We start from the raw sequence: 27,197 nt of genomic DNA on the forward strand, positions 1-27,197 counted from the left end.
GCAGAAAACACACAGATGAGTCTGTGGTTTCTTTTTTTTCTTTTTTTCTTTTTAAGCAAAATTAAGCAGGCAGTTATTTTAAGAGTTCTTGCCTATAGGCCTTATCTGGCATTATGACCAGTATCCTTAAGTGCAGGCTCAGAAAAGATCCTGAGCCTGGCGCACAGGTATCATGTGGACCCTTCCAAGGCTGTGGGCTCCCCTAGAGCAGCTGTCATTGCTTTGTATCCTGGCCTGGAGTCAGCACTCATTGTCCTGTAAGTGACAGAGAGCCTTTATTTAACTGTGGCTTTAAGTTATACCCATAAAGCACAGAGTAGTGGCTTGAGTGGAAAGCATTTCTGTGTGGGGAGGAGGTGATGGGGACCCAGGCCTTCCCTTCCTCCTCATCTTCCTTCTTAATAGTAGCATCAGTAACAACAAAACCTCTCATTTGTACTACACGCCTCCACATACAAAGCCTTTCCCCCGTTATCCACTCTGTGGGGGACTGAGGATGTTCAGGGTCCCAGAGCTCTCCTGTGCCTGAGTGGGGTGCTCAGGGTCCCTGGCTTTCTGTCCAGTGCTCTTGGCTTTAGGCTAGGCTGATGCTCACTGAGATGCCGGGAGAAAAACTGAAAAATGAAAAGGAAGTGTGGAGCAGGGGACCTGGAGCACATGGCTAGCCCAGGGTGGATGCTGTGTCTGTCTGTCTATCTGTCTGTCTGTCTATCAGAGGCCTCCCACGATGGATGGTGCAGGGGAGAGGGCCTGCCAGGTCTAGCTTGAATCTCTCTCATGTAATATGATAGATTTAGAGGAAGGTCCTGGACTCAGGGGTGAGGGATCCTGCTCATTTCTCTATTTCCCTGATTTTAGCTTCAAAGCTTTTTTTTTGAGGATCTGTTGATTGGGAGCAGGAATGGTTGCATCTGATGCCCCTCCCCTCCCCTACATTTTAAAAAAGCCAACTCGTACGTTTAAAAAAGTACATCCGTATATTTTATTTATTTATTTATTTATTTATTTATTTATTTATTATTTTTGAGATGGAGTCTTGCTCTATCACCCAGGCTGGAGTGCAGTGGCTCACTGAAACCTCTGCCTCCTGGGTTCAAGCGATTCTCCTGCTTCAGCCTCCTGAGTAGCTGGGATTACAGGCATGCATCACCGCACCCAGCTAATTTTTGTATTTTTAGTAGAGATGAGGTTTCACCATGTTGGCCAGGCTGGTCTCGAACTCCTGACCTCAGGTGATTCGCCCGCCTTGGCTTCCCAAAGTGCTGGGATTACAGACATGAGCCACTGCTCCCAGCCTACATATGTATATTTTAAAAGATAAAAGTAGTTCCAAAGCATATAAAGTGAAAAGTGAAGTTTTCTCTCTTATGTCACCCTGTTCCCAGGGATCTCTTTCATTTTCCTCTACCCACTTCTGCCTTACCAACCTCTCTTAACAATTTGGTGAGTATCCTTTCAGACCTTTTACTAAAGGCGTGCAAACACAAACATATGTTGTTGAGGTTACTGTTTTGTTTTTCTTTTTCTTTTTTTTTTTTTGTTGGAGAAGGAGTCTCGCTCTGTTGCCCAGGCTGGAGTGCAGTGGTGCAATCTCAGCTCACTGCAACCTCTGCCTCCCAGGTTCAAGTGATTCTCCTGATTCAGCCTCCTGAGTAGCTGGGATTATAGACGTGCGCCACCACACCAGGCTACCTTTTGTATTTTTAGTGGAGATGAGGTTTCACCATGTTGGCCAGGTTATCTCGAACTGCCAACCTCAGGTGATCCGGCCTCCCAAAGTGCTGAGATTACAGACATGAGCCACTGCACCTGGCCTGTTTTGTTTTTCAAATATAAAAATGAGACCATGCCATTCTCTCTCTTTCTCTCTTTCTCTCTCTGTAACTTGCTTATTCCAGCAGAATAGCTGGGCAATGGGTCCTTGACTCTCTGAAATCTCCTCATTTACTGCTGAAAGGGGAAAATGACAAGAATCGTTTATCCCAGAGAGCATTTCTCTACGTTGCTCATATTTTGGATGAGTCCCAGAGAGGTGAAGTGACTGCCACATTTATGGCCGACCTGGGAACTGAGCCTATTCTTTTGACTTTTACATCGTCAAGGCTGCACGTTTTTTTTTTTTTTTTTTTTTTTTCCCTAAGTTTCTTCCTGTCATTCTCTTTTTGGATCTATTCTGTGAAGTTAGCAGGGCAGGAATTATTGAAGCTTGGGGCATGAAGAGGTGTGTCCAGCTTCAGCACTGGAAGTGTCTGGAACCCAGGGCTCTTTTGGTTAAATTCTGTGAATCCAGCTTTGCTGAGGGGCTACCAAGCGCCAGGTGAGGTGGCTGGAGAGACAGCCCGGTTTGGGCCCTGCCTAGAGGTGGTCACTGGCGGCCTCATGTGATCCTGGCAGAGCGGGGCTCCCTGGAAGGACTCATCATTCCTACGAAAGGCCCAGAGATTAGAGTCCCTGAAGAGCTGCAGACACAGGGTGGGAGGGGTGCCTATGACCTCAGCCACTAACCCCTCACCTCCCATGACCCTCCCTCCTCCCCACTTCCTCTGTCTCTCCCTCCCTCCTCCCTTTGCCCTGTGACTCTTTGTCCGTTTGCCTCCATCTGTCTCTCTCCGCGTGTGGTTCCTGCCCCTCTCGCTGTTACACCATTGCTGTCCCTCCCTGTCACATGATCTCCTTCATGCCAATGCAGGCGTGCTGGTCACCATGACAACAGAGACAGGCCCCGACTCTGAGGTGAAGAAAGCTCAGGAGGAGGCCCCGCAGCAGCCCGAGGCCGCCGCCACTGTGACCACTCCTGTGACCCCTGCAGGCCACGGCCACCCAGAGGCCAACTCCAATGAGAAGCATCCACCCCAGCAGGACACGCGGCCTGCTGAACAGGTGTGTGCACGAGAGCATGGGCATCCCTTTCCTGCCCAGACCGTCCTCCAGGTCCAGTTCTTAGGGCCCCAGTATTTTTTCAGGAGGGAGGAAAGAAGGAAACTAAGATTTATTAGTGACCCGTTACATGCCAAGCACTGTGCTGGGAGCATTGTAGTTATTTTCTTTTCTTTTTGAGGCAGGTCTCACTCTGTTGCCCAGGCTGGAGTGCAGCCTCAATCTCCCAGGCTCAAGCAGTCCTCCTGCCTCAGCCTCCTGAGTAGCAGGGACAACAGGTGTGCATCACACCTGGCTAATTGTTTTCACTTTCTCTTTTTTTTTTATTTGGAGTCTCGCCCTGTCACCCAGGCTGGAATGCAGTGGTGCCACTGCACTCTTGGTTCACTGCGACCTCTGCTGCCCAGGTTCAAGCAATTCTCCTGCCTCAGCCTCCTTAGTAACTGGGATTACAGACATGCACCACCACGCCTGGCTAATTTTTGTATTTTTAGTAGAGATAGGTTCTCACCATATTGGCCAGGCTGGTCTCAAACTCCTGAGCTCAGGTGATCCACCTGCCTCGGCCTCCCAAAGTGCTGGGATTACAGGTGTGATCCACTGCGCCTGGCCATAATTTTTTTTTTTTTTTCTTTTAACTTTCAGTAGAGATGAGGTCTTGCTATGCTGCCTAGGCTGGTCTCGAACTCCTGGGCTCAAGTGATCCTCCCACCTTGGCCTCCCAAAGTGCTGGGATTACAGGTGTGAGTCACCACGCTTGGCCCATTGTGATCATTTTTAAATTTTATTCTCTCAAACTAAAGAGGGTAGCTACTAACTCCCCCATTTTACACTTGGGGAAACTGAGCACCAGCAAGATAAAGTGAGTTATCCAAAGTCACATTGCCATAAAGTAACAGAGGTGAAGTCAAATCTAGATCTGATTTTGAAGCCTGAGTTCTTTCCATTTATTTTCCTACCCCTGAACCTGTCTGTTCTAGCTTGGCTAGCCCCATGTTCTAGCTTGGCTAGCCCCATGTTCTAGCTTGGCCAGCCCCTAAAGCTACAACAGATTCACCTCATCATCTAATTAACACCTTCCTTAATTCACAACAGGCCTGGAGGGGGCAGGGACTTGGCCAAGATCACCGAGGGCATCAGCAGTGGAGTTAGGGCCCGGGGCAGGGGGCGGGGCAGAGGCGGGTCTCTGGCCTTTCTCCTTTCCTTTAACTCAGTCCACAGCTCCCAGACTCCTGCTAGATCCAGTGACAGACAAAAAGAAGGAGACCAGATGGATGCTATGCTGAGTCACGCGCTGCTCTAGAGAGACAGGGCAGCTCTGGCCACTGGCTTTGGTTTCATGGGACGCTTCTGCCTCAGAGGATGCCTATGGCAGCAGTAGCCTGCCAGGAAGATGGGGACCCCTCACACGAGGCCACCCATTGTGCATGGAAGCCCTGGCTCTCCTTCTGCACACACCAGCCGTAGACCCTAGTTGCCCTGTGGGTCTCAGACGGCAGCGACTCTCATTCTGGGGTTTGTCTTGGCCCCAGATGCTTCCATATTGCTTCTTCCTTATATGAAAGGCCATGGCTTAAAACTCACTGAGCAAACTGTTACCTTGCTTGGTCTTGCAGAGCCTAGACATGGAGGAGAAGGACTACAGTGAGGCCGATGGCCTGTCGGAGAGGACCACGCCCAGCAAGGCCCAGAAGTCACCCCAGAAGATTGCCAAGAAATACAAGAGTGCCATCTGCCGGGTCACTCTGCTTGATGCCTCGGAGTATGAGTGTGAGGTGGAGGTAGGGGAGCACTGAGTGCCATATGTCGTGTCCCCGGTTGGCCAGCCTCAGGTCCAGGGCAGGCTCCTGTGTGTACCCAGCCTGGGCCAAACCAGAGGAGTCCTGGACCGGCCACAGCGTCCAGAGAGATGACCTGGCTCGGCGCTCCTTTGTACAGATGGTGGCACCAAAGCCTGGAGAGAGTGGTTATGGTTGCAAATAGAATTAGACGAGGTACAGGGCTGGCACCACGGGAAGATTTTACAGGGTGACTATACCTTGGCAAGGATGCCACCATGTAAGGGCTGATCTACAAATAGTAGACCTGGGAACTGGGCTCCCCTATTCACCCAGGAGAGACTGACATTTAAATTAAATCATTTTTATATACTGGGTGGAGAGAGGGCTCCTCCTTTCCTAGTGAATATCCCTGTCCAGGGTACCATCTCAAGTCTCCAGGACAAACTAGTCACCTGAGGGTTCTATGGCAAGCCCATCACCCCATCACAGGGAGGCGGCTTACTGGGAGGATGTCACCCAGGCCGTGTAGAAACCCTGCCCCATGGTGGTGACTCAGCAGATGCCTCCATCTGGGGTTGGCCCTCCTGGCCTCACATTTAGGTCTCCTTTTCCTGTATAGGTTCTGACTCCTGCCCTAATTCTGAGCTCTCACTTGCCCCCTCTGTGAGCCCTTAGAGGTTCTACCCCTGCCTAGGCAGCATTACTGGCCCTTCTCCGCATGTGTCAAAGAGCTCAGAGGGTGTCCTTGCTACTAAGATTTATAGGAGCTGCCCCCTTTTCTCCCCCATGCCCTGGTTTTAGGGATGTGACTTACTCCTGAGTCCTGGGAGGCTGAGTCCCTCTTCTCTACAGGGTTTTGTTTTGTTTTTATGTGTATGTATTTTTTCTTTTTTCTTTTTTTTTCTTTTTTTTCTTTTTTTGTTGAGACAGAGTCTTGCTCTGTTGCCCAGGCTGGAGTGCAGTGATGCAGTCTCGGCTCACTGCGACCTCCACCTCCCAGATTCAAGCAGTTCTCCTGCTTCAGCCTCCTGAATAGCTGGGATTACAGGTGCCCACCACCACACCCAGCTAATTTTTATATTTTTAATAGAGACAGGGTTTCACCATGTTGCCCAGGCTGGTCTCAAACGGTCTGCCTGCCTTGGCCTCCCAAAGTGCTGGGATTACAGGCATGAGCCACTGCACCTGACTGTGTATGTATTTTGTCTATAGAAAGATTTCACCTTCCCTGCTCCTGGGACAAAGGAAAGGGCTATCTTCTATGTCCTCTCTCCTACCGTGATGGGCCCCAACATGCCATTTCTGCTTGTCCTAGAAGTGCATAAAGCGTTTGACTGAGGCCAGGTCCTCTCTCTCTGATGATCTCCAGGTTCAGGAATTCCTTGTCAGGCTTGGTCCTGAGGGCCCAGCCAGACCTTACAGGGGCCTCACTCCCTCTCTAGAATCCCTGCTTCTTTGGGTGGTGACTGCCTCCTGTTCCCCTGCCCTGTGATCCCCTTATTGGTGCTCATCTTTACCCCTGTGGGTTTGGAGTGCACCCAGTCAGGTTCTTGGCTTCGTCATTTTGAATGGTGTTTCAGAGAGGCCCAAGCCTAGTTCTACAGGAGTGGGAGGAACCTATCCAGCCCTAACAATGGTTCTTCCAGCAGAAGCTGATGGAGGCCCCATGAGCCTCTGTGAAACCTCACTGGCTGTGGGGAAGGGAGTGGTGGGCTAGCCTGGGCTGCCCTGGATTTCACTCAGGGAAGGGAGGGTCACACTGTGACCTTGAGTCCCAACCCCTCCCCTTCACCCCCTGCCCGCTTCTGTCATATTCCAGGGGCTTCTTCTCTTCCTCTCACACCTAAAGCTTAGGACTTGGTTTTCTGCTCCTTCAGTCTAAGTTAGCCTCCTTCTCTTAATCACTAAAAAGGAAGGAGAAAGCCGTCACTTCCTATGCCTTCCACTTCAGCTTCTCCCCAAGCAACCTCAAGGTCCAGAAACCCCCACCAGAACTTGGAAGGCCATCAAGGAGCTGGCCATTGTTGTTACCCCCTTAGGACTCAGAGGGCAGAGCCAGGTGGGTGGCAGGAGTGCTGCATTCCCGTCCAGATGCCAAAAGGCCCTTGGGGTTTTTGAGTTGTCCTGGTGGAGCCTAGGGTATCTCCCAGCCTCGCCCCGGGGTATACTTCAGCCTCACAGCTGTTCTGCTTCCCTCCTCAGAAACATGGCCGGGGTCAGGTGCTGTTTGACCTGGTCTGTGAACACCTCAACCTCCTAGAGAAGGACTACTTTGGCCTGACTTTCTGTGATGCCGACAGTCAGAAGGTACCTGGACTAGGGAGCAGGGTGGGACCTGCACTTCCGTTAGGCCCCTATAATCCTGGCCACCCCGCATGGCTTCCATTAGTGCTCAGATCACTAAGCATCTTCTGTTTGCATGTCCCCAAGGTTCAACCAGCTCTATCTACCCGCGGTTCCCTGTCTCAGCCATTTGTTGGTGACATACAGGTCAACCCCAGGTGGGAATTTGAAGAGCCCTGGTCTGGCTGCTAGAGTTGCTAGGGGAGCTTAGGAGCTCCCTGCCAGAGCCTCTCCCCCATCCTTGGGAGACTCTGAATTTCCTCCTTCCTGCCAGTCCCATTGCAGCTGTATCACCTGCTCACTGGAACTGCCTCAGGGCAGTGGCAGCTCCGGGACACTGGGTCCAAGCCTGGTAGTGAATCCTGGCCCCATTCCCCTCACCCCTTAGACCCAAGAAAAAGGGACCAGGAGGCTTAGCCAAGGAAGGGCGTTGCCCACAAGGGGCTGCTGACCGGCCATTTCAAGATATTTCTCCCAGCCAAGTCAGGTTCTTTCCTGCATATTCCCTCTGAAGATCTCTGTCTTTTCTTTCAGAACTGGCTGGACCCCTCCAAGGAGATCAAGAAGCAGATCCGGAGTGAGTGGCTTGCTGTGGTTGGGGAGGTGAATGGGTGAGGGGATTCCAGGCCATGAGAACCTCCCTTGTACTGCTCTCTCCTCCTTTAGAAAGTGCATTCAGGCTGGGCGCCGTGGTTCACGCCTGTAATCCCAGCGCTTTGGGAGGCTGAGGCGGGCAGATCACTTGAGGTGAGGAGTTTGAGACCATCCTGGCCAACATAGGAAAAGCCTGTCTCTACTAAAAAAAATACAAAAATTAGCTGGGCTTGGTGGCGAGTGCTTGTAATCCCAGCTACTTGGGAGGCTGAGGCACTGGGACTGCCTCAAGCGATTCTCTTGAACCCGGGAGGCAGAGGTTGCAGTGAGCTGAGATCACACCACTGCACTCCAGCCTGGGCAACAGAGCAAAACTTCATCTCAAAAAAAGAAAACAAAAAAAAAAAGAAAAGAAAGTGCATTCAGATCCATGAGTCCATGTACTCCACATGGCAGATCTTGGGAGAAGCCAGAGCGGGAAGGACAAGTCTAAGGCCCAGAGAAGAGAAACGACTGTGCAGAGTCACACAACAAGTTAGCAGAGGAATCATAAATACATTCAGGATGTCAGCTCTAGAAGGGACCTGCAGAGCTGTCTAGGACAAAGGAGAAGCAGATGATGGGCTGGAAACAGCCACCCTTCTGTCCAGGAATGGTGTAGATTTCAGTAAGCAATGACCCTTTTCTCAGAGGCCCAGAGAGAGGCAGTTATTACCTAAGGTCACAGAGCCAAATGTTGGCTGAGCCAGGTCTTGAGTCCTGGTCTTCCAACACCATCCTGTGCTATTTTCAAGGCCTGGGGTGAAGGCAGATGAGCAGGCCAACAACCTGTCCTTTCTGGCCTAGAGAAAGCATGTTGGGAGGGATGGGGCGGCTCCCAAATGGCAGAAGGGGGAGGTAGGGGGCCTCAGCAAGGCAGCCTGAGCAGTTGGAGACCTGGGACCTCCAGGCAGAGATGCCTCCACCCAGGGCCCGTCCCCCTTGGCTGTGGTTGGTCTCTCCTGAACTCCCTGGTCCCCTGGCTGGAAAGCTGTAGCTGAGCCTGTTGCCATGACAGCGGGCAGCTGGGCCTTGGGATGCCAGCTGACTCTGCAGGAGGGGGCTCAAGGAATTCTTCCTGTAGGCTCTGTCAGTTGGAGACAAAGAGGCAGGCAGACAGAGCACGCTCCTCGGGGGGCTGATAGATCCTCCGCCTGGGCTTCAGGCTGTCCCCCAGGAGCCCCAGCCTGGCTGGGAGGCCTGTGTCTCATGACTAAAGAGATTGGAACAGATAGATACAGGCAGCCGAGCGTGTGGTGTTTGGTCAGGACCAGGTGCTTGGGAATGACAGGCCGCTGGACCAAATGGTCAGGTCTCAGCATCACTCCCAAAGGTGGCCTGCAGCCCCTGCCAGCACAGCCCAGGCCTGGTGGATGTCACTCCTTGTAGCCATCCCAAGTCATCGAGTAATAGTCTTGATCCCTAGCAAGCACCTTATCCAGGAGAGCCACAGTCTCTGCCTCTACCCCTGTAACTTCCAGCCATTCATCCTCATCCTACCTTCTGGTGCCCCAGTAGAGCAATGTTTTGCCCTCTGTGACAGCACCTCAGCCTTCTGAAGGTGGTGCCATTGGTCCTTGTGGCCTGGGCTTCAGAATTGGGTGTACCTCCTCCCAAACCTCAGTGCACCTGGGGCGAGGTAGGGCAAAGTAGGGTACCTGGGGCAAGCTCTCCACCTCTCTGGGTCCCTGCTTCTCCTTGGCCAGTGGATTAGTAGTTCCTGCCTCATGAAGTGGGGGTGACAGTTCAATTAGTTCCTGCCTCATGAAGTGGGGGTGACAGTTCAATGACATATGTATGGACAGCACCAAGCACATAGTAGGTGCTCAGTAGCTGTTTTCTTCTTGCTTCCCTGAGGCAATCTGGTGTGAGGTTAAGCAAACAGACACTGAGGCCAGACTGCCTGGATTTGAATGTTAACTCTATCTGCTTCTGGTGTTGACTGTGCCTCGGTTTCCTCCTCTGTAAAGCAGGGTAATGCTAGTACTTGTATTTACGTTGTGAGGATTAAATGAGTATTACATGTAGAATGGTACCTGCACACAGTAGCACCCAGTATGCATTAGCTATTATTATTTATTATTATGATTGATTATTACCGTTATTATTCCTGAGGTAGGAATTCCTGAGACTATTATTATTCCTTGAAGCTGCTTTTTCCAAGGAGTCGGTGTGGTCAGGTGCCTGGGCTCTGGGGCCAGATGGCCAGAGTTAGGATCCCCATTTTCTACCACTGACTAGCTGAGTGACCCTGAGAGAGTGACTTAACCTCTCAGAATTCATCTATAAAAAAGAAAGTCAACTTCAGGATGATTATGAAGATCGAACCCCATACATGTGCATAAAGTTCTTAGCAAGCGCAGTGACTGGCATCTAGTAAAAGTTTGAGATGTGACATCTGTATGGTGCAGATAGTGGTTACTGCAGAGACAAGGATGGTAGTGGCGATGTGACCTCCAGCAGTCCATGACCACAGCCCTGCCCTGGATGGGCCTCACTTTCTCACTTTGTCAGGGGCCGCTTTGAGCCTGAAACCTGAAATTCCCAGGGGTGATCTGACCATTGTTGTGGATATGTCGACTTTCGCTAATTTTGTCCAGTACCTCACACCTACCTGCCTTCATCCCCTCTCAAGTGACTACCCCTTCTCTGGGCTTGCAGAGCTTGCTTCCAGCTATAACCTCAGCCTTTATTCCCCTGTGTATCTTCTTAGATGTGTACCATTGGTTTTTCACATCTAAGTGTGGAGGTTAGCATTTATCCCCCTAAAATATCCCTTTGTTACATTTAGCTCATTATATTTGCCTTTTGGGTCTTATTTATAATTCAATCCTGTCATCTGAGATGGAGTCAACATGATACAGGGCAGAGTTTTCCAATGTGTGTTCTGAGAAACATTAATCTTGAGGATGCTCTGTAAAAAATGGATACAACAGATCAAACCATTTTTGGAAATTCTTGAATGCATGTTTCCCTCAGAGAGCTGCAATGCACAGTAGCAGGGCGAGGACTCTGACAAGTCCAAATTTAAGAAACCTGTTTAATGTGGTATTATTTAGACTTTTTTCTTATCATTGACATACGATGACCCAGACTAGGGTATAGACCAAGGAGCCAGATGGCCTGGGTTTGAACCCCAGCATTGCCGCTTCCAAGTGGGGTGACCTTGGGCTGACTGCTTTACTGCCTGGGCCTCAGTATCTTCATCTATAAAACGGAGCTAATCATAGGACTTACTTACGGGGTTGTGGTGAGGTTTACTGAAGTAATGTTTGTAAAGTAATTAACAGTGTGTCTGGCATGCAGTGTCAGTTTTCTTTCTTTCTTTCTACCTTCCTTCCTACTGCTAGCTCACAAGTCTCTTAACCTGGGCCTCAGTTTGCTAATCTGTCAAATGGGAGTAATGTTCCAGCCTTCCTGATTGGATTGTCCTGAGATTACAGATAGGAGAAGACTTTGAAAAACTGCCCATAGGATGGTGCATCTGGACCACCCAATGGGGTGATAGGGCCTCACTGATCTCTCTCCCATCTCCTCTCAGGTAGCCCCTGGAATTTTGCCTTCACAGTCAAGTTCTACCCACCTGATCCTGCCCAGCTGACAGAAGACATCACAAGGTGAGGGCTGTGGAGGGAGAGGCAGGTGTGCTGGCTGTGTGGGACTACGGATGAGGGCTCCTGGCCCTGGGGACACAGGCAGTATGTGATAGCAGCTGCAAATGCAGTCTCCTACCAAGGTCAGGCAGACAGCATCAACACAGGAAGCCGACTCATTGTAAGAAACAGTGATGCAAGCACAGTGGTCAGTGGCAGCTGACCCTTGATGTCAGAGGAAGAGGTATCACAGGGAGCTGTGGGGCCCCTTGTAGAGAGGACAGAAGCCACCTAAAACAGTTGCTGTTCCCCTCCGGGCCATCACTGTCATGTAGGAATTGGTCCTGATTGTTGGAATGAACCTAGAGATTAAAGAATAAAAACCACAGTTTCTAAATGTTGGCAACAAATGCAAACTTTAAAATAACATAGCATGGGCCATCTATGCATGGGACATACCAAACCCATGTGAAGGCTGCTGTGCTGGGTGAGCCACCAGTTTGCAGCATTGGGAATATGGAGGGAGTAGAATGGGATGCCTTTGAACCTGGGACTTTGGTCTGCATGCCACTCTGTGCACACGTCAGGCACATGGAAGTCAAGTGGGGCTTGGGACTCCCCACAGTAAAATGAGTGCAAAGCATCCTTCGGAATGGGAGCTTCTGTGGGGTTACCCATTTCTGGAAACCAGAACAGGGGGAAACCCTTCTCTTAAGCCCTTTCCAAAGAGATAGTCTTACTTCATGATATCCTGGGGCTGTGTCATCCAGGTGATGGGCCTTTTACTCCCAACAGAAGATATGGGCTTGGAGTTCCCCTATAGCAGGGGAGGGGCTCTTAAGCCGGCCCCTCTCTCCCATTGGGTCCCTCCTTCACTTTCATGTCGATTGCCTGTTTGCCAGGCCATCGACCAAGGTCAAGATGCTGACTCTGGCCTTGGGAGATAAGACAGATGTTCCTGGAACAGATCAGGCCTGGGCTTTGGCGTCATTAGTCCTAGTTCTGAGCCCTGAGGTCAGGTGTGGGCTAATGTGGCAGCATCAGGATCTGAAACTCCATTCCCAAGTGGACTGTGTGGGTTAGGCCAGCATAGCTTCCGTCCCCCTGGTCTTACCTACTGATACTTCTCCTGTTTGTGCCAGACCCTGGGCACTGTGCTTCCAGGGACACCAGGAAGGAAGTTAGGCCTGCCTAGCACAGATGGCCCTAGGAGATGGGTGCTATAGCAGCTGATTTCGCCAAAAATAGTTAGGCCCGAAATAAACTGGTCAAAACGACAAATTGATTGAAATGAAAGATTGGTCAGAATATTTGGCAGTGATTTCTGAATTTTGAGACTTTTGAATAGAATGCCCATAAGCCTGTACTTGGTGCCAGTGATGTTTGAGCTGCTACTGATTCTGAGTCTATGCCTTGGCCCTGGGCGCACACTGAGGTTGCACATACTTTTTGCCAGGACTTCAGTTCTGACTGAAATAATGTCACAGAGTAGTAAGAATTATATTAAGTAAAAGGCACTTAAAAGAAAAAAGGCCAGATGTGGTGGCTCACACCTGTAATCCCAGCACTTTGGGAGACAATGGCAGGAAGATTGCTTGAGACCAGAGTTTGAGACCAGTCTGGGCAACATGGCGAAACCCTGTCTCCACCAAAAATACAAAAATTAGCTGGGCGTGGGGCACGTGGCTGTAATCCCAGCTACTCAGGAGGCTGAGGCAGGAGAATCGCTTGAACCTGGGAGGCGGAGGTTGCAGCGAGCTGAGATCACGCCACCGCACTCCAGCCTGGGTGACAGAGTGAGACTCCATCTCAAAAAAAGAAAAAGAAAAAAGAAGTAGGCAATTGAAAAAAAATGGTGAAACATAACAAAAATGGACAGGGAGGCATCATTGGCTAAAATGAAACTTTTTTTTTTAATACATAGTAACCAAAAAAGCAATAAAAATGGTTTTAAATGGTTCTAAAATTGTAAAATCGTCCAAGTGTGCATAAAAGTTATAAAAAATCATGGCCTGGTAGTTGGAAATGTTCCTTTAAACCAATTTGTTTTCAGACAATTTACTTAGAGCTGGAGGCAAAATAAGAAAGTTTTGGGAAAGCATTGGCAAGCAGGTTCATCCGGGCAATGGAATACAGTGTGGAAGTTAAAATGAATGGGGCAGAGTTACATGTGCTGACATGGGAGGGCTCTAAGGCCTGGGTATGAAAAAGTGAGCTGTTAGAATCAGAGGCAGCATTTGATGCCATTTACAGGTAAGAAACACCCATAAATCAAAACCACATGCATTTCTGGTCATCAAGAGGAAATTTAGAGTCACCTCTAAAGTGTGCATTTTTTCCTCAATATGAATACAGTATATTACTTGTATAATTAAAACTACATGACATTTTGTAATGGCCAAACCAGCAAAGTAGTCCTATTTAGCTTGAAATTGAGTTAGAACTTGAAAATGCTCTCATAATAGAAAACAAATCCCTCAAATTTAGAAATGCACAAAAATGCTTAAAGTCATGTGAAATGTTGCAAAACCATCTCACGAGACATACCCAGATTGTCAACATATGAAGCGCCAGTGTCTACAAACATCCTTTTCTGCTGAGCTGTGTTCTGTTTGGTTCTGATGGACAGCTGTGTTTGGGGGATCTAGGGAGGAGTAGGGCCCTGTGCCCATGCTGGCTCTCTCCTATCTCCAGATACTACCTGTGCCTGCAGCTGCGGGCAGACATCATCACGGGCCGGCTGCCCTGCTCCTTTGTCACGCATGCCCTACTGGGCTCCTACGCTGTGCAGGCCGAACTGGGCGACTATGATGCTGAGGAGCATGTGGGCAACTATGTCAGCGAGCTCCGCTTCGCCCCTAACCAGACCCGGGAGCTGGAGGAGAGGATCATGGAGCTGCATAAGACATACAGGTAAGAGGGTGACAGCCAGGGCCTTCTGTGGCTCCTTGGCCAGTGGGAGCCTTCCTTGCAGGCCTGAATGTCCTAGGCCGCCGCATACTGTGCTGTTTGTACTGCACCTGGCTCTGCCCCTAACTTGAGGTATACCTGAGAGCAAATCATCTCTGTAAATAGGAACGATAGTGACTGGCTGTATGGCCTTGATGACCTTTTGGGACCCAAGTTTCTTAAACTCCTCTATAGGTGTGATAATTCCCTGTCCTTGGCCTCTGAGAATCAGTTTATCTGCCAGCTAGAGATAATAATCGCTACTGTGTCTCTAAGTAAGTGTCCTGGTGTCTAGATCTTGGTATAGAGTTCAAAAGTTTGGACCCAAAAGCCAGCCTGCTAGGGTTCCTATACTGGCTCTGCCACTTTCTAACCAGGGGATCTCAGGAAGGTCATTTCACTTCCTATGCTTTGGTTTCCTCATCTGTTCAAGGTGGATGCTGTTAAACCCACCTTGTAGGATTGTTCGGAAGCCTAAATAGCACATATTAAAGGCACACTGCATGTTGGCTGTTAGTGTTGCTGTCTGTGGATTGAGGAGTTGAATAGTTGATTGTGCAGGGGAAAGTACCTTGTTTTAGCAGTTGGATGATAATTAACTAGTGTGACTATAGGCTGGTTATTTAACCTCTCTAAGCCCAATTTTTCACCTGCATATGCACGAAGTTAGATTATCAGTCTCTCTCAACTATTGGCATTTGGGGCAGGAGAATTCATTGTGCAGAATGTTCAGCATCCCTGGGACCCGGTAAATGCCCGTAACACCTTCTCAGTCATTGTAACAACCCAGATACTCCACTTCGCCATTGCTTCTGTACAGGTTCCCCTGGAGAGGAACCCTCAAAACAAAATGATTTGTAGGGTCCTTTTAAGCTGGAAGTATTCGGGGCTGTAAGTCCAGGATTGTTATGGGGACTCAGTATAATTAATAATGTGAAGGTTCATTATAAACTGTAAAGTGCTGCACCCAGGGAAAGGAGTATGGTGATATTGTCTCATTACTATTGAGGATGGAGGGAATTAGGAGGCTCTTGTTCTGTGGACTTCATCTGGAGAGGAGGGCCAGGGCCAGATGTGGAGTGATCGTGTACGTGGGGAAGAGCCTGCTGGGGTGTGATGAATGCTAGGTCAAGGGTGGCAGATGCTGTCTCTGAGAATCGCACACTAACTCTGCTTGGTTAATAGTGACTGCTGTGATGTTGTGTTGAGTAGGACACTGATTCCTTACAATGCCCAGGTTAGCAATGTCCACCTGGGCATAGGAATAGGGAGTAGTGGCCTGTCTGCCATCTATTTGTCATCCCTGTCCTAGATAGCAAGACATCTTAGGATTTGCAAGAGCCATAATAATTCAGAGAACGATGTTCAGATCGATGTGGGCTGGAGAAATACTAACGGCTGTGCCTACAGCTCTTTGGACCTAAAGCACACTGACATCTCATGTCCAGGTATCCCACACAGCAGCCCAGAAGTAGACAGGTCACAGGAAACTGAGGCCTGGAGGATATACAAGCCCTGTAATGAAGTGATTAGGAGCATAAACTCTGAAGTCAAACAAATCCTGACTCTTCTCCTTCATAGCAGTGTGGTCTTGGACAAGTTACTTAATGTCTCTGTGCTGGTTTTCTGATCTGTAAAATGAGAAGAAGAATAATACCTATCTTACAGAGTTGTTACGAGGATTCAGTGAGTTAATATGTGTAAAGTGCTTAGAACAGTAACCAGCACATAGTACTCAATAAATGTTTGCTCTGACTAAGTATAAAATATAGTCCAAGTTTCCTGGCAGCCAAAGCAAAGAAGGAACTTGATTAATTACATAACTCTTCTCTTTGGAAAGGAGAATGTGCACCTGTTCCTTAGGAGAGATTAAGTGGCTTCTGATACTAAATTCTGCAAGAAATATCCCATGTGGGTAATAATTTAGGAGCCCTTGGGTGGTTATAATGAACAATGTCCTTAACAATGGTTTTATGGTCATGGAAAAGTAGAATTTATAGCTCACAGTCAATTCAGTGGCAGAATGAGGCAAAAATCCTGACTCCCAGCTCAGCCCTTGTATGCTCCCTGGACTAACAAGACTGGACTTGAGCTTTGGCAGAAGATGGGGGTTGGGTGGGCTGAAGTGGGAGTTGGGGTATACCCTCCTGCTCTGAGGAAAGAGGGAAAGGATTAGGGTGGGGCTCAGCATATTTGACTTCACAGAATCATGGGTTCTGATGGTGGCCACCTTTGGCCAGCAGGACTCAAGCCTGGGTCTTTCCCTTGGTCACCTGTGATCACTTTCTTTCTCTAAGGGGGATGACCCCAGGAGAAGCAGAAATCCACTTCTTAGAGAACGCCAAGAAGCTTTCCATGTATGGAGTAGACCTGCACCATGCCAAGGTACCACCGGCTTCCTGGGTTCCCCTAGTGTCTGGGTGGTGCCCCCAAAGAACTATCAGGCTTTTCCCTAGGGCTTGGTGTGCCAGACCCTGTGTTACCTCCAACTTGAAACCTTTTCTGTTCTCATTCTCATTCCTTGAAGTTCCATAACCTTTTATTTTCTCATGATCTGTATCCTTTTCTCCATGTATTTTATTTATGAACCTGTTTGAGCCCCCGCTAGATTGGGAGCATTGTGAGGGAAAGACGTAGGCCTTAGTTTCTTTCTGTATTCCTAGCACCTGGCACATAGCCTGGCACCAAGTATGTGCCAGTAAATGTTCGCTGGGTGAATGTGTGATTGAGTGATTGACAGAGCAAATGATCAGACAAGTGAGTGGGTGAATAAATACCTAAATGGAAGAGTGAATGACTGAATGACTATGGGAGGGATTGGTCAGTGGGACTCCATCATGGAGGCTCTAACCCTGATCCTGAGAGCTCATTACAAGCAGCGCACAGGGCGGTGTGTTCGGGGTGGGTGGCAGGCTGTCCCCAGGCATGGACCCCGGGCCTTCCATTCCATGGTCTCTTCTCATGCAGGACTCTGAGGGCATCGACATTATGTTAGGCGTCTGTGCCAATGGCCTGCTTATCTACCGGGACCGGCTGAGAATCAACCGCTTTGCCTGGCCCAAGATCCTCAAGATCTCCTACAAAAGGAGTAACTTCTATATCAAGATCCGGCCTGGGGAGGTGAGCCTGCCTTGGGAAACCCTCCTCCTCACCAGAATCAACTAGAAAGGAGTGAACCCCAGCAGCCGGGGCTGGGCTGCCAACACACACACACACATACACACATACACACACACACACACACAGAGAGAGAGAGAGAGAGAGAGAAGAGCCTAAATAAAAGTATAACTGGCCGGGCGTGGTGGCTTACACCTGTAATCCCAAAACTTTGGGAGGCCGAGATGGGCAGATCACAAGTTCAGGAGATCAAGACCACCCTGGTTAATATGGTGAAACCCCATCTCTACTAAAAAATAAAAAAAAATTAGCCGGGCGTGCTGGCGGGCGCGTGTAGTCCCAGCTACTTGGGAGGCTGAGGCAGGAGAATGGCATGAACCCAGGAGGCAGAGCTTGCAGTGGGCTGAGATTGCGCCACTGCACTCCAGCCTGGGTGACAGAGTGAGACTCTGTCTCAAAAAATAAATAAATAAATAAATAAAAATAAAAAATAAAAGTATCACCACATACAGCCAGGTGCGGTGGCTCACACCTGTAATCCCAGCACTTTAGAAGGTCGAGGTGGGTGGATCACATGAGGTCAGAAGTTTGAGACCAGCCTGGCCAACATGGTGAAACCCATCTCTACTAAAAATACAAAATTAGCTGGCACTGTACTCCAGCCTGGGCGAGCAAGACTCTGTCTCAAAAAAAAAAAAAAAAAAAAAAGAGAAAATAAAACAGAAGAAGAAGTATAACCACATATATTCAGGTCACACAGATAAATGAATATATGTCTGTGTAAAGTTCATGTATTTACTTACATGTAAGTATGGAAGTTTGTACACATTCTAAGATACACAGACTCGACTATACATACAACACACACAAATGCAAACATGTAGATGTCTGCACCTCTTTTCCTTCAATTCCCCACATCTCACCCATCAAAAGGCCCATTTGGTCGTAACGTCTGCTTCTCTTCCTCTCTGTCACACCCGCCTCCAGTAGCCCCCATCTTTCACCTGTGCCTATGAGGGCCTTCTCACTGCCCTCTGCCCTCCCTCGCCCCTGGTGCTCATCAGGCCATTTTCCTCATAGCTGCCAGAGAGATCTTAAAACGTCCCTTAAATCAGATCATGGCAAGCCCACTCCCCCTTCCCACCCACACCCTTGCTTACACCTTTCAGGAACTCTCTTTAATTCTTGAGCTGAACTCCAAACTCCTTCCATGGCCACCTATCTCTCCCACCTATCCCTTGCCACACTGCCCCACACCCAAGGTGCTTTAGCCTCTTTGGCCTTGAGATCTTTGAATAAGTCAAGCTCTTTCCTGACTGGGTGCTTCGCATTTGATGTTTCCTGTACCTGAAAGTGTCTCCCTGTCTTGCTTCTCACATAGCTGGTTCCTTCCCATTCTTCAAATGTCAGTTCAAGATCACCTAAATCTAGGTCTAGAGGGGATCCCCTGCTCTTCCTTAGACGGCAGAAGCCCCCATGCCTTCCCAGTTCTGCCATACCACGTATCTCCCTTCATTTCCCCTGATCAGTGTCTGCAATTATCTTGTTTGCTTATTTATTATTAGAGGCTCCCCTACCCCCACTAGAATCTTCTGCCTTGATCTCCATGTATCTCTAGTGTTTAGCGCTGGACCCATCACAGAGTTAGGGCTCTGTCACCCTTATTGATTCAGTGAATGAACAGGCCAAAGTCGCAGATGCCTGAGAAGAGTTCAGAAAGGATGACTCACGTCTATAATCCCAGCATTTTGGGAGGCTGAGGTGGGAGGATTGCTTGAGCCCAGGAGTTGGAGACCAGTCTAGGCAACATAATGAGACCCATTCTCTACAAAAAATTAGCCAGTGTGGTGTCTGACTGTAGTCCCAGCTACTTGGGAGGCTGAGCAGGAGGATCTCTTGAGTTCAAGGTTACAGTGAGCTATGATTGGCCACCGCACTCCACCCTGGGCAAATGATCGAGACCCCGTGTCTCAAGAAAACATTAAACAAATAAAATAAAAACACTAAGAATGGTCTAGTGGCGAGAGTGAGCTCAGGCCCTGCCTCTAACCTGCCCTTCTTGGTTTTCCAGTATGAGCAATTTGAGAGCACAATTGGCTTTAAACTCCCAAACCACCGGTCAGCCAAGAGACTGTGGAAGGTCTGCATCGAGCATCACACATTCTTCCGGTGAGCCTGACCTTGGATGGGGTAATGGGGATGGGGCAGAGACCATGTGTATGGAGGGGAGCGGGGTAGGAGTTAGTGAGAACGCTAGGAATGTCCTCCTCCCTTTCCCCAAGTCCCTCCCTTCCTGGGCCACTTTGAATTGTCGTAGTTGGTGGGGTAGTGGGATGAAAGGCCAGCTGTGGTCTAACTTTGGGCCTGGCAGTACAGGTTTGATTCCCCCTCCCCTGCATCCCTCTGCTGCAGGCTGGTGTCCCCTGAGCCCCCACCCAAGGGCTTCCTGGTGATGGGCTCCAAGTTCCGGTACAGTGGGAGGACCCAGGCACAGACCCGCCAGGCCAGCGCCCTCATTGACCGGCCTGCACCCTTCTTTGAGCGTTCTTCCAGCAAACGGTACACCATGTCCCGCAGCCTTGATGGAGGTATGGCCCAAACTGGAGGGCTGGGGGGAATGGTCTTTAGAGGGAAGTGGGGGAGTGGGCATGCCGGGTTCTGCAGAATGAGCAGGAAAATGGTAGACGCATCCCAAGTTCATCTGCACCAGGCTGGCCCCTCAAGACCAGTGCTGTCCCTGGGCAGCTCTTGGTGGCTTAGTCCCAACCTAGAGCTCAATTCCACTTGAGATGTGACACTACCACTCTCTGGATTTCCCACAACTTCCCTGAGTTGTGGTCTTTTGGGGTCCCAGGTTCAGCCATATGATTTGGGCCACCTACCCAAGAAGCTTAGCAATCCACCGGTCATCATGATACTAGGGGAATGGTGTCTTGTGACTGCAGTGTGGAGCCGATGATGCCTTGTCTGCTGGGAGGCCAGGACATTGTTCTTGGTCATTCTTTTGGTTTTACTGGGCTCTGGGCTGATTGACAATCTGACCACATGGCACTCTCCACTGTCTCCATTTCTGTTGGGCTGATAGGTGCCCTTAACATCAATGAAAACTGGCCCTATATAGTCCTGTAGCAAGCAGACAGGGCTTAAAATGTGGTGCACAAACCATGTCTCATCAGAGTCGCCTGTGAGATTGTCAAACACAAAAATTCCCAGGTTCTGCCCCAGACCTACTAAATCAGCATCCTTCAGGGCCCAAGTCTCTCCCCAGGATGTACACACTCGAGTTGTACGTGATGTTCAGAAGTCACATGGGCCACTGGGGAAATTCAGAATTATGCAGATCTGAGTTTAAATCTCGGCCTTGACAGTCACTGTGGGCTGTTCTCTGAACACTGGAAGTGGTTCATAAATATCTGAATGAATGGATGGGTGACCTTAAGCAACTTATGTAACTCCCTGAGCCTGTTTCCTCTTCTACAAAATAAATATTACCTATTTTGCTGTGTTCTAGGGAAAACTAAATGAGATCATCCCTAGAAAATATTCTGTGACATATAGTAGCACCTGAAGAAATTGTACCCATTCTTATTGTTTTTAGGTTTGTAGAGAGTGGCTTAAAGGTGGGAAGTGGGGGCTGAGCATGGTGGCTCATGCCTGTAATCCCAGCACTTTGGGAGGCCAAGGTGGTCAGATCACCTGAGGTCAGGAGTTCGAGACCAGCCTAACCAATATGATGAAACCCCTGTCTCTACTAAAAATACAAAAATTAGCTGGGCGTGGTGGCATGCGCCAGTAATCTCAGCTACTCAGGAGGCTGAAATAGGAGAATTGCTTGGACCCCAGAGGAGGAGGTTGCAGTAAGCTGAGATCACACTATTACACTCCAGCCTGGGCAACAAAGCGAGACTCCATCTCAAAAAAAAAAAAAAAAAAAAAAAGGCCAGGCACAGTGGCTCACTCCTGTAATCCCAACACTTCGGGAGGCCAAGGGGGGTGGATCATGAGGTCAAGAGATCAAGACCATCTAGGCCAACATGGTGAAACCCCATCTGCACTAAAAATACAAAGATTAGCTGGGTATGGTGGCAGGCGCCTGTAGTCTCAGCTACTCGGGAGGCTGAGGCAGGAGAATCACTTGAACCTGGGAGGCGGAGGTTGCAGTGAGCCGAGATTGTACCACTGCACTCTAGCCTGGCGATAGAGCGAGACTCCATCTCAAAAAAAAAAAAANAGCTGGGCGTGGTGGCATGCGCCAGTAATCTCAGCTACTCAGGAGGCTGAAATAGGAGAATTGCTTGGACCCCAGAGGAGGAGGTTGCAGTAAGCTGAGATCACACTATTACACTCCAGCCTGGGCAACAAAGCGAGACTCCATCTCAAAAAAAAAAAAAAAAAAAAAAAAGGCCAGGCACAGTGGCTCACTCCTGTAATCCCAACACTTCGGGAGGCCAAGGGGGGTGGATCATGAGGTCAAGAGATCAAGACCATCTAGGCCAACATGGTGAAACCCCATCTGCACTAAAATACAAAGATTAGCTGGGTATGGTGGCAGGCGCCTGTAGTCTCAGCTACTCGGGAGGCTGAGGCAGGAGAATCACTTGAACCTGGGAGGCGGAGGTTGCAGTGAGCCGAGATTGTACCACTGCACTCTAGCCTGGCGATAGAGCGAGACTCCATCTCAAAAAAAAAAAAAAAAAAAAAAAAAGTGGGAAGTAGGGACTTGGGTGGGGAAACCATAGATGCTCCCAGAACACCTTGGAGCAGGCCTCCAGGCAAGTTAGTTCTACTTATATTTTCTGAGTATTATATGTGTGTCAGGCCTTGTGTTGGGTCCTGGGTATAGTATTTAGAGTGAATAGGTTTGGCCCTTCCCTTTGAGGAGCTCGTAGAATAGCAGGTTTGTAAGCATTTGTTGTGGTTCAAGCAATGGGAGAAGCATGTGTAGAACGTAGAGCAGCTGTGAGGAGGGAGGAATTAAGTTTAGAAGGGGCAGAAAGGGCTCTGCAGAAAGGGTGCTAACTGGGCAGGGTTTTGAAGGATACCTAGGAGTTTGCCAGGTGATCAAGAAAGTCTGATACTTTTTCTGGTATACGAAAGTGAGACCTGTCTCAGGACTCCTGTGCATGTTTGAAAGATGTGTAGTTCTGCTAGGGTTTGTCTGAGGCTGAAGAAGCTCCTTCTTCTCCTTGGGTAGACAGAGGACAGAAAACTGGGGTTTATGCAAAGGGAAAGGTCCCTCCCCTGTAGCTTCCATTACTATGTCAGGGGCCAAACAAAGCCCAGATTCTGGCAGGCAGCAGAGGTTAGCCTAGAGCTAGTGAAGCTCATCAGAGAGGAACAGAACATGGAGTCTAAGCCAGGAGGCCTCAGTCCCTATCCCAACTCACCAAAAGGTCACCAGTGGGATATTTCCCCACTTGACGTCTCCAGTCATCCTCTGTAAAATGGGGATAAGCCAGTCCCATTCCAGCCATCAACACAGGGTATTGTGTAAATCAAATGAAATGTATGCATAAATGTGTACTTTGCAAAGTGAGTGTATATGAATAGAAAGGATAATTATCCTCTTTTTAAAATCTAGGCCAACCCCAAGGATAATCTGAGCTCTGGTTATTTTAAACCCGTGTTTTTCAGCCTATTTTCCACCAAGACACAATCCATGGGCATAGTCAGATTATGCCCAATGCCTGATGCAAAGTCTAGTTCCACCCCTTCCTTTCCTATTCAGAAAAGCATTTTGGAATACCAGTGAGTGAGAAAGGTGTTGTTGCAGGGATCTCCCTGAATTCTCCCTAATTTATAAAGAAGGTAAATTAGTTGCAAACTTAAGACTTTAGCTTTCACTAGTAAAGCTAATCTCACAATATTTGTGTGTTGCTAAATAATGATCAGGTGAGTATTTAACCACAACCACCACAACCAAAACAGCAACATTTATGGGCTGCCATTGATGGAAGGCTCACTCTGTGCTAGCCACTCTTCCATAAGTACTTATATACATTAGCTTGTTCATTCTTCACCTCCTCTTTCTAAAGCAGGCACTGCTTCTAGATAAGGAAACCAAGACCCAGAAATATTGTGTAATTTACCCAAGGTCATACAGTCAAGAAGAGATGGATTTGAGATTTGAACCCAGGTTCTAGTGCTGTAGAAACCAGGAAGGAGTCCTGGGCTGGGAGGCAGGTCTGCCACTTACCGGCCACGTGACCAGAAGTCTACTTCACACCTCTGGGCAACGGGTGAGGGGTGTGGAAGAGTTGGCTCCACTCCAGGCGTGGTTGGGCAGGGCCAGGCTGGTTCTCTATTCTCCGGGAGGGGTCTCACATGGTTGCCCGGCTATCTCCACCCACTTCAGCAGAGTTCTCCCGCCCAGCCTCTGTCAGTGAGAACCACGATGCAGGGCCTGATGGTGACAAGCGGGAGGAGGATGGCGAGTCTGGGGGGCGACGGTCAGAGGCTGAGGAAGGAGAGGTCAGGACTCCAACCAAGATCAAGGAGCTAAAGGTAGGAGCCTGGCTTTCTCGTACCCTCTGCCCTGGGGATCAGGAGGCTGACCTGAGGTCTACCCTTGGCCTTGGCCTTCATATGCCTCCAGCTGTTGCCAAGCACCCTTGCTATGGAGTCCACCATGGGCAGGGCCTTGCCTTTGGGTCATCTCTCAATACCTGGCCCTTGCTGGGATGGGGTGGGCGTGGGGGTGGGCATGCTGCCTGCCCTGTACTCTCCCCAGCTTTGCCCTACTTTTCCAGAGGGCTACTCTGTCCCTTAAAGGACTCAGGCCTCCTTTTGCACACTCTTAATTTGCCCCTTTGACTGGGATCTGGATCTGCACTGCTCTCTTCCTTCTCAGAGCATGACCGGGTGTCACCAACAGCTCTCAGGAGTGTGAGGTTCAAGTGTGTCCCCTTCCTACTTCCCCACGCCCCACTCAGGTGCACACACACACTCCCAGTATCTGTGTGTACATGCTCATGCAGGAGTGCATGACCTCAGCCTCACATGCATTTAATAACATATGTATGCACCCGTCACCCTTAGATCCATGCACACCGATGTGTAAACAACATGCACACACACAGCTGTGTGCACGCACAGGCCAGGGAGAGCTTCCTCTTGGTGTAGTTGTTCAGCAGGTTTCTTTCCATCTCCCTTGTGAGCACAGGGCCTTGAACATGCTCCCACTGACAGCAAGAGACAGGAAACTCCTTTCTCATATCCCACCTGCCCAGTATGGCTCTGCCCACTTGGCCTCTAGTTGCCTTCTCTGCCTTCCTGGGACAGCGCCCTGCTTCACGCCTGCACCTTCTTCTGACTATCTCACTGCCCTGCTGGTGGCCCACCCAGCTGCCCTGGCCTCCACTTGGTCGAGTGTGAGTGCTCTGGGCTCCTTGCTGGACCAAGCCCATCGTGGCATCTCTAATCCATCTGCTCTACTGACCCTGCTGCTTTCTTTCCCTCCTACCACATCCCACTAGCCGGAGCAGGAAACCACGCCGAGACACAAGCAGGAGGTACTGCATGCAACCTGTCCCTCCCTACCCAGCCTTTCCTATCCCCAGCTCATTTGTCACCATCCCACAGTCCATCCCAGGCTCACTTCCGTGGCACCATCTCAGCTTCAACTTCATCTCTGGTCCCCAGCCATTGCCCTCTGCAGCCGCTCTTGCTCCCCACTCCGCCACCCACTAAGCTTATCTCTCTAGCTCCCTTCTTAGACTCTCCCTAGCTCACCCGGTCCTCCATACTTGCAGCTCACCTGCTGACCATCCCACCTGCACCACCAGCTCTTTCAGGCCATTCTGTGCTTTCATATAGCTCATCTCCCCCCACCCACCCCTTCCCTAGATTCATCTCCTCCCCGACAGCACTGTTTGGTCTCGCCTCCATCTCATCTGTGTCCCCTGTGTCCTCACCCCAAGCTTCTTTTTGTATCTATTGGCAGCCAGATGTGGGAGTGGGGATTGCGGTGGGGAGGGAGGCACCTCAGAGCACATCTGCATCTGCCCCAACTCCAGTCCGACACCTCCCCCAGGCAGGGTTGACTCCTGCTCAACTCTGGCAAAAACCTCCTCCTCTTCTCTTCCTTTCCTCGTCTTCTTCCCATTTGTTGCTTCCCCCAAATTATTCCTCCCATGTTAACCACTTCTTGTCTCTCACACAGTCACTAACTCTTTATCTGAACTTTAACTGCAAGAGAAGTGGGTTTATTCTTGGGCTGCCAAGGGAAAGGGCCAGAGACTGGGACATAAGAAGAGCCTTACCTTGGAGTTCTGAGATCTGGGTTTCAACCCCACTTCTGCCACCAACTCTTTGAAGGTCTTGGGAAATTCCCCTCAGACTCCAGTCCCCTGTCTGCACAGCAAAGCATTCAGACTAGGTTTCTCCAATGCCCTTAACCTTTAAGGATCCCAGGATCCCAGGATCCCACTGCTTCGTGTAGCCTTCAAGGACATGACACACCCATGGAGGCAGTGGGGCAGGTTTGGAATGGAAGATGACAAGCCACATCTCAGGTTGGGACTTACTACCCATTGTAGCCCAAACCCCCTCCCTGTGCAAATGCCATCAGGTTTGACTTCTCAGACAGCCATTGTCCCGAGGGCAGCTCAGCTTGGGAAGGGATGCCCAAGGAACAGACAAATGTCTGGAGGGAAAGCAGGAGCCTCACTGGGATTGGTTTCCTTCCTGAGATAGCTTAGGAGTCAGCCATAGTGGATCCTTGGGTACCAGAGATGAGCCCAGGGGAAGATTCTAGCTTTGTCCAAGGGTAAGCTTACCTTCCAGCGGTTCTTCCAGAATTACCTGATCTGACTTTAATAAGCTGAGATTGTCCATTTCTTGTCCTGAATTGAGTTAACATGAATTTTTAAACAGTCTTACAGATAAGGGTCCTTGGGCTGCCAGCCACCACTTTGCCCCAGAAGTAGCCAGATAAACAGCTTTGGCAGGTCCCTGCCAGCTCCTGCACAAAGCTCGTCCTCCCTTGACCTAAGGAGATGACTCTGTCATGCTGCACTAACTTGAGCACAGACTTGGTAGTTTAATGGGGAACACTACCTGTATAGTTAGAATCCTACAACTCCAGCTATACCTGGCTCAATTCTTATGTCCAGCCATGGGACTTAGCATTCTTCTTCCTGGTCTCTAATTCTCCTAATCTTCCCGAACACTCTACAGCATTCTAGTTTTCTCTATCTGGCTATATCTCACCCTGTCTGCTATTGGTGAGTCAGTACCTGAAAGTTATCTGGAAGGTCCAGGGTGGTTGGGGAAGGTAGTGGCCCATCACAGAGGAGACTAGACTGCCCCTGGTCTCTAGTGTGGGAGCTTGGCCATTCTTCTGAATGTCCCTGGCTTGAGGAGGATCTGTACTGTGGGCCTCCCCAGGGCCTGAGCAGTTGTGCATGTTGGTCTAGGAGGGGCCCAGACTGGACATCCTGCTAAGTATAGTGGCCCAAGTCTTGGCCAGAAAGTGGACACTGGGATCCAGGAGGGATCTAGGAGGCCCCTGAATGAGCCAGAGCAGCCCAGTGAACAGGATTAGTGAGTTATTATAGCTCTCTGGCAGTTGCTGCCTGCTATGCTGTGGTTGTAACCAGAGGGAAGTCACCTCTGTGACTAAGACTGGGCTTGTAGCACCAAAGGGAACTCACCCAGACCTGTGGGCTTTGGGTAGAGTTTGGCTGTTCAGAGGCTGTAGAGCCAGGCAAGGGAGAAGCAAAGGTGGCTTAACTAGACGTCTCCTCTTTTTCATCTTCAGTGCTCTGTGCCTTGGGATGTGCACCTGTTGGGGTAGTTCTCCTTGCCCTGGTTGGCCTCTGAGGCTGCCATGAGGGCGACACAGGTCAGAGTGGGAATCACATTGCTGGTGGAGGGTGGTGATGGTGACTGCTGCCATCATCCC

At 49.6% G+C, this 27,197-nt stretch overlaps 1 protein-coding gene across 20 annotated transcripts in view; it reads left to right on the forward strand.

Annotated features, from left to right (window-relative positions):
* Positions 1-27,197, forward strand: part of EPB41L1 (erythrocyte membrane protein band 4.1 like 1) — a 140,890-nt gene that overhangs the window by 78,456 nt on the left and 35,237 nt on the right. For 12 of the 20 annotated variants that reach the window (XR_001883685.1, XM_017863529.1, XM_017863530.1 and 9 more), the window contains 12 exons: positions 2,690-2,880; positions 4,494-4,658; positions 6,861-6,965; positions 7,536-7,578; positions 11,176-11,251; positions 13,922-14,140; positions 16,474-16,561; positions 17,144-17,296; positions 19,365-19,462; positions 19,706-19,881; positions 23,649-23,797; positions 24,769-24,804. Coding sequence is in view for 19 of the 20 variants with exons in the window: in XM_017863526.1 (XP_017719015.1) it covers positions 2,690-2,880; positions 4,494-4,658; positions 6,861-6,965; positions 7,536-7,578; positions 11,176-11,251; positions 13,922-14,140; positions 16,474-16,561; positions 17,144-17,296; positions 19,365-19,462; positions 19,706-19,881; positions 23,649-23,797; positions 24,769-24,804 (1,499 nt within the window). In the remaining variant the exon portion in view is untranslated. The remainder of the gene's footprint in view (positions 1-2,689; positions 2,881-4,493; positions 4,659-6,860; positions 6,966-7,535; positions 7,579-11,175; positions 11,252-13,921; positions 14,141-16,473; positions 16,562-17,143; positions 17,297-19,364; positions 19,463-19,705; positions 19,882-23,648; positions 23,798-24,768; positions 24,805-27,197) is intronic. The other 8 variants (XM_017863531.1, XM_017863538.1, XM_017863539.1 and 5 more) reach the window with 3 other exon arrangements.

The sequence above is a fragment of the Rhinopithecus bieti genome, unplaced genomic scaffold, assembly GCF_001698545.2.
Source record: "Rhinopithecus bieti isolate Rb0 unplaced genomic scaffold, ASM169854v2 scaffold_71387, whole genome shotgun sequence".
Classification (NCBI taxonomy): domain Eukaryota; kingdom Metazoa; phylum Chordata; class Mammalia; order Primates; family Cercopithecidae; genus Rhinopithecus; species Rhinopithecus bieti.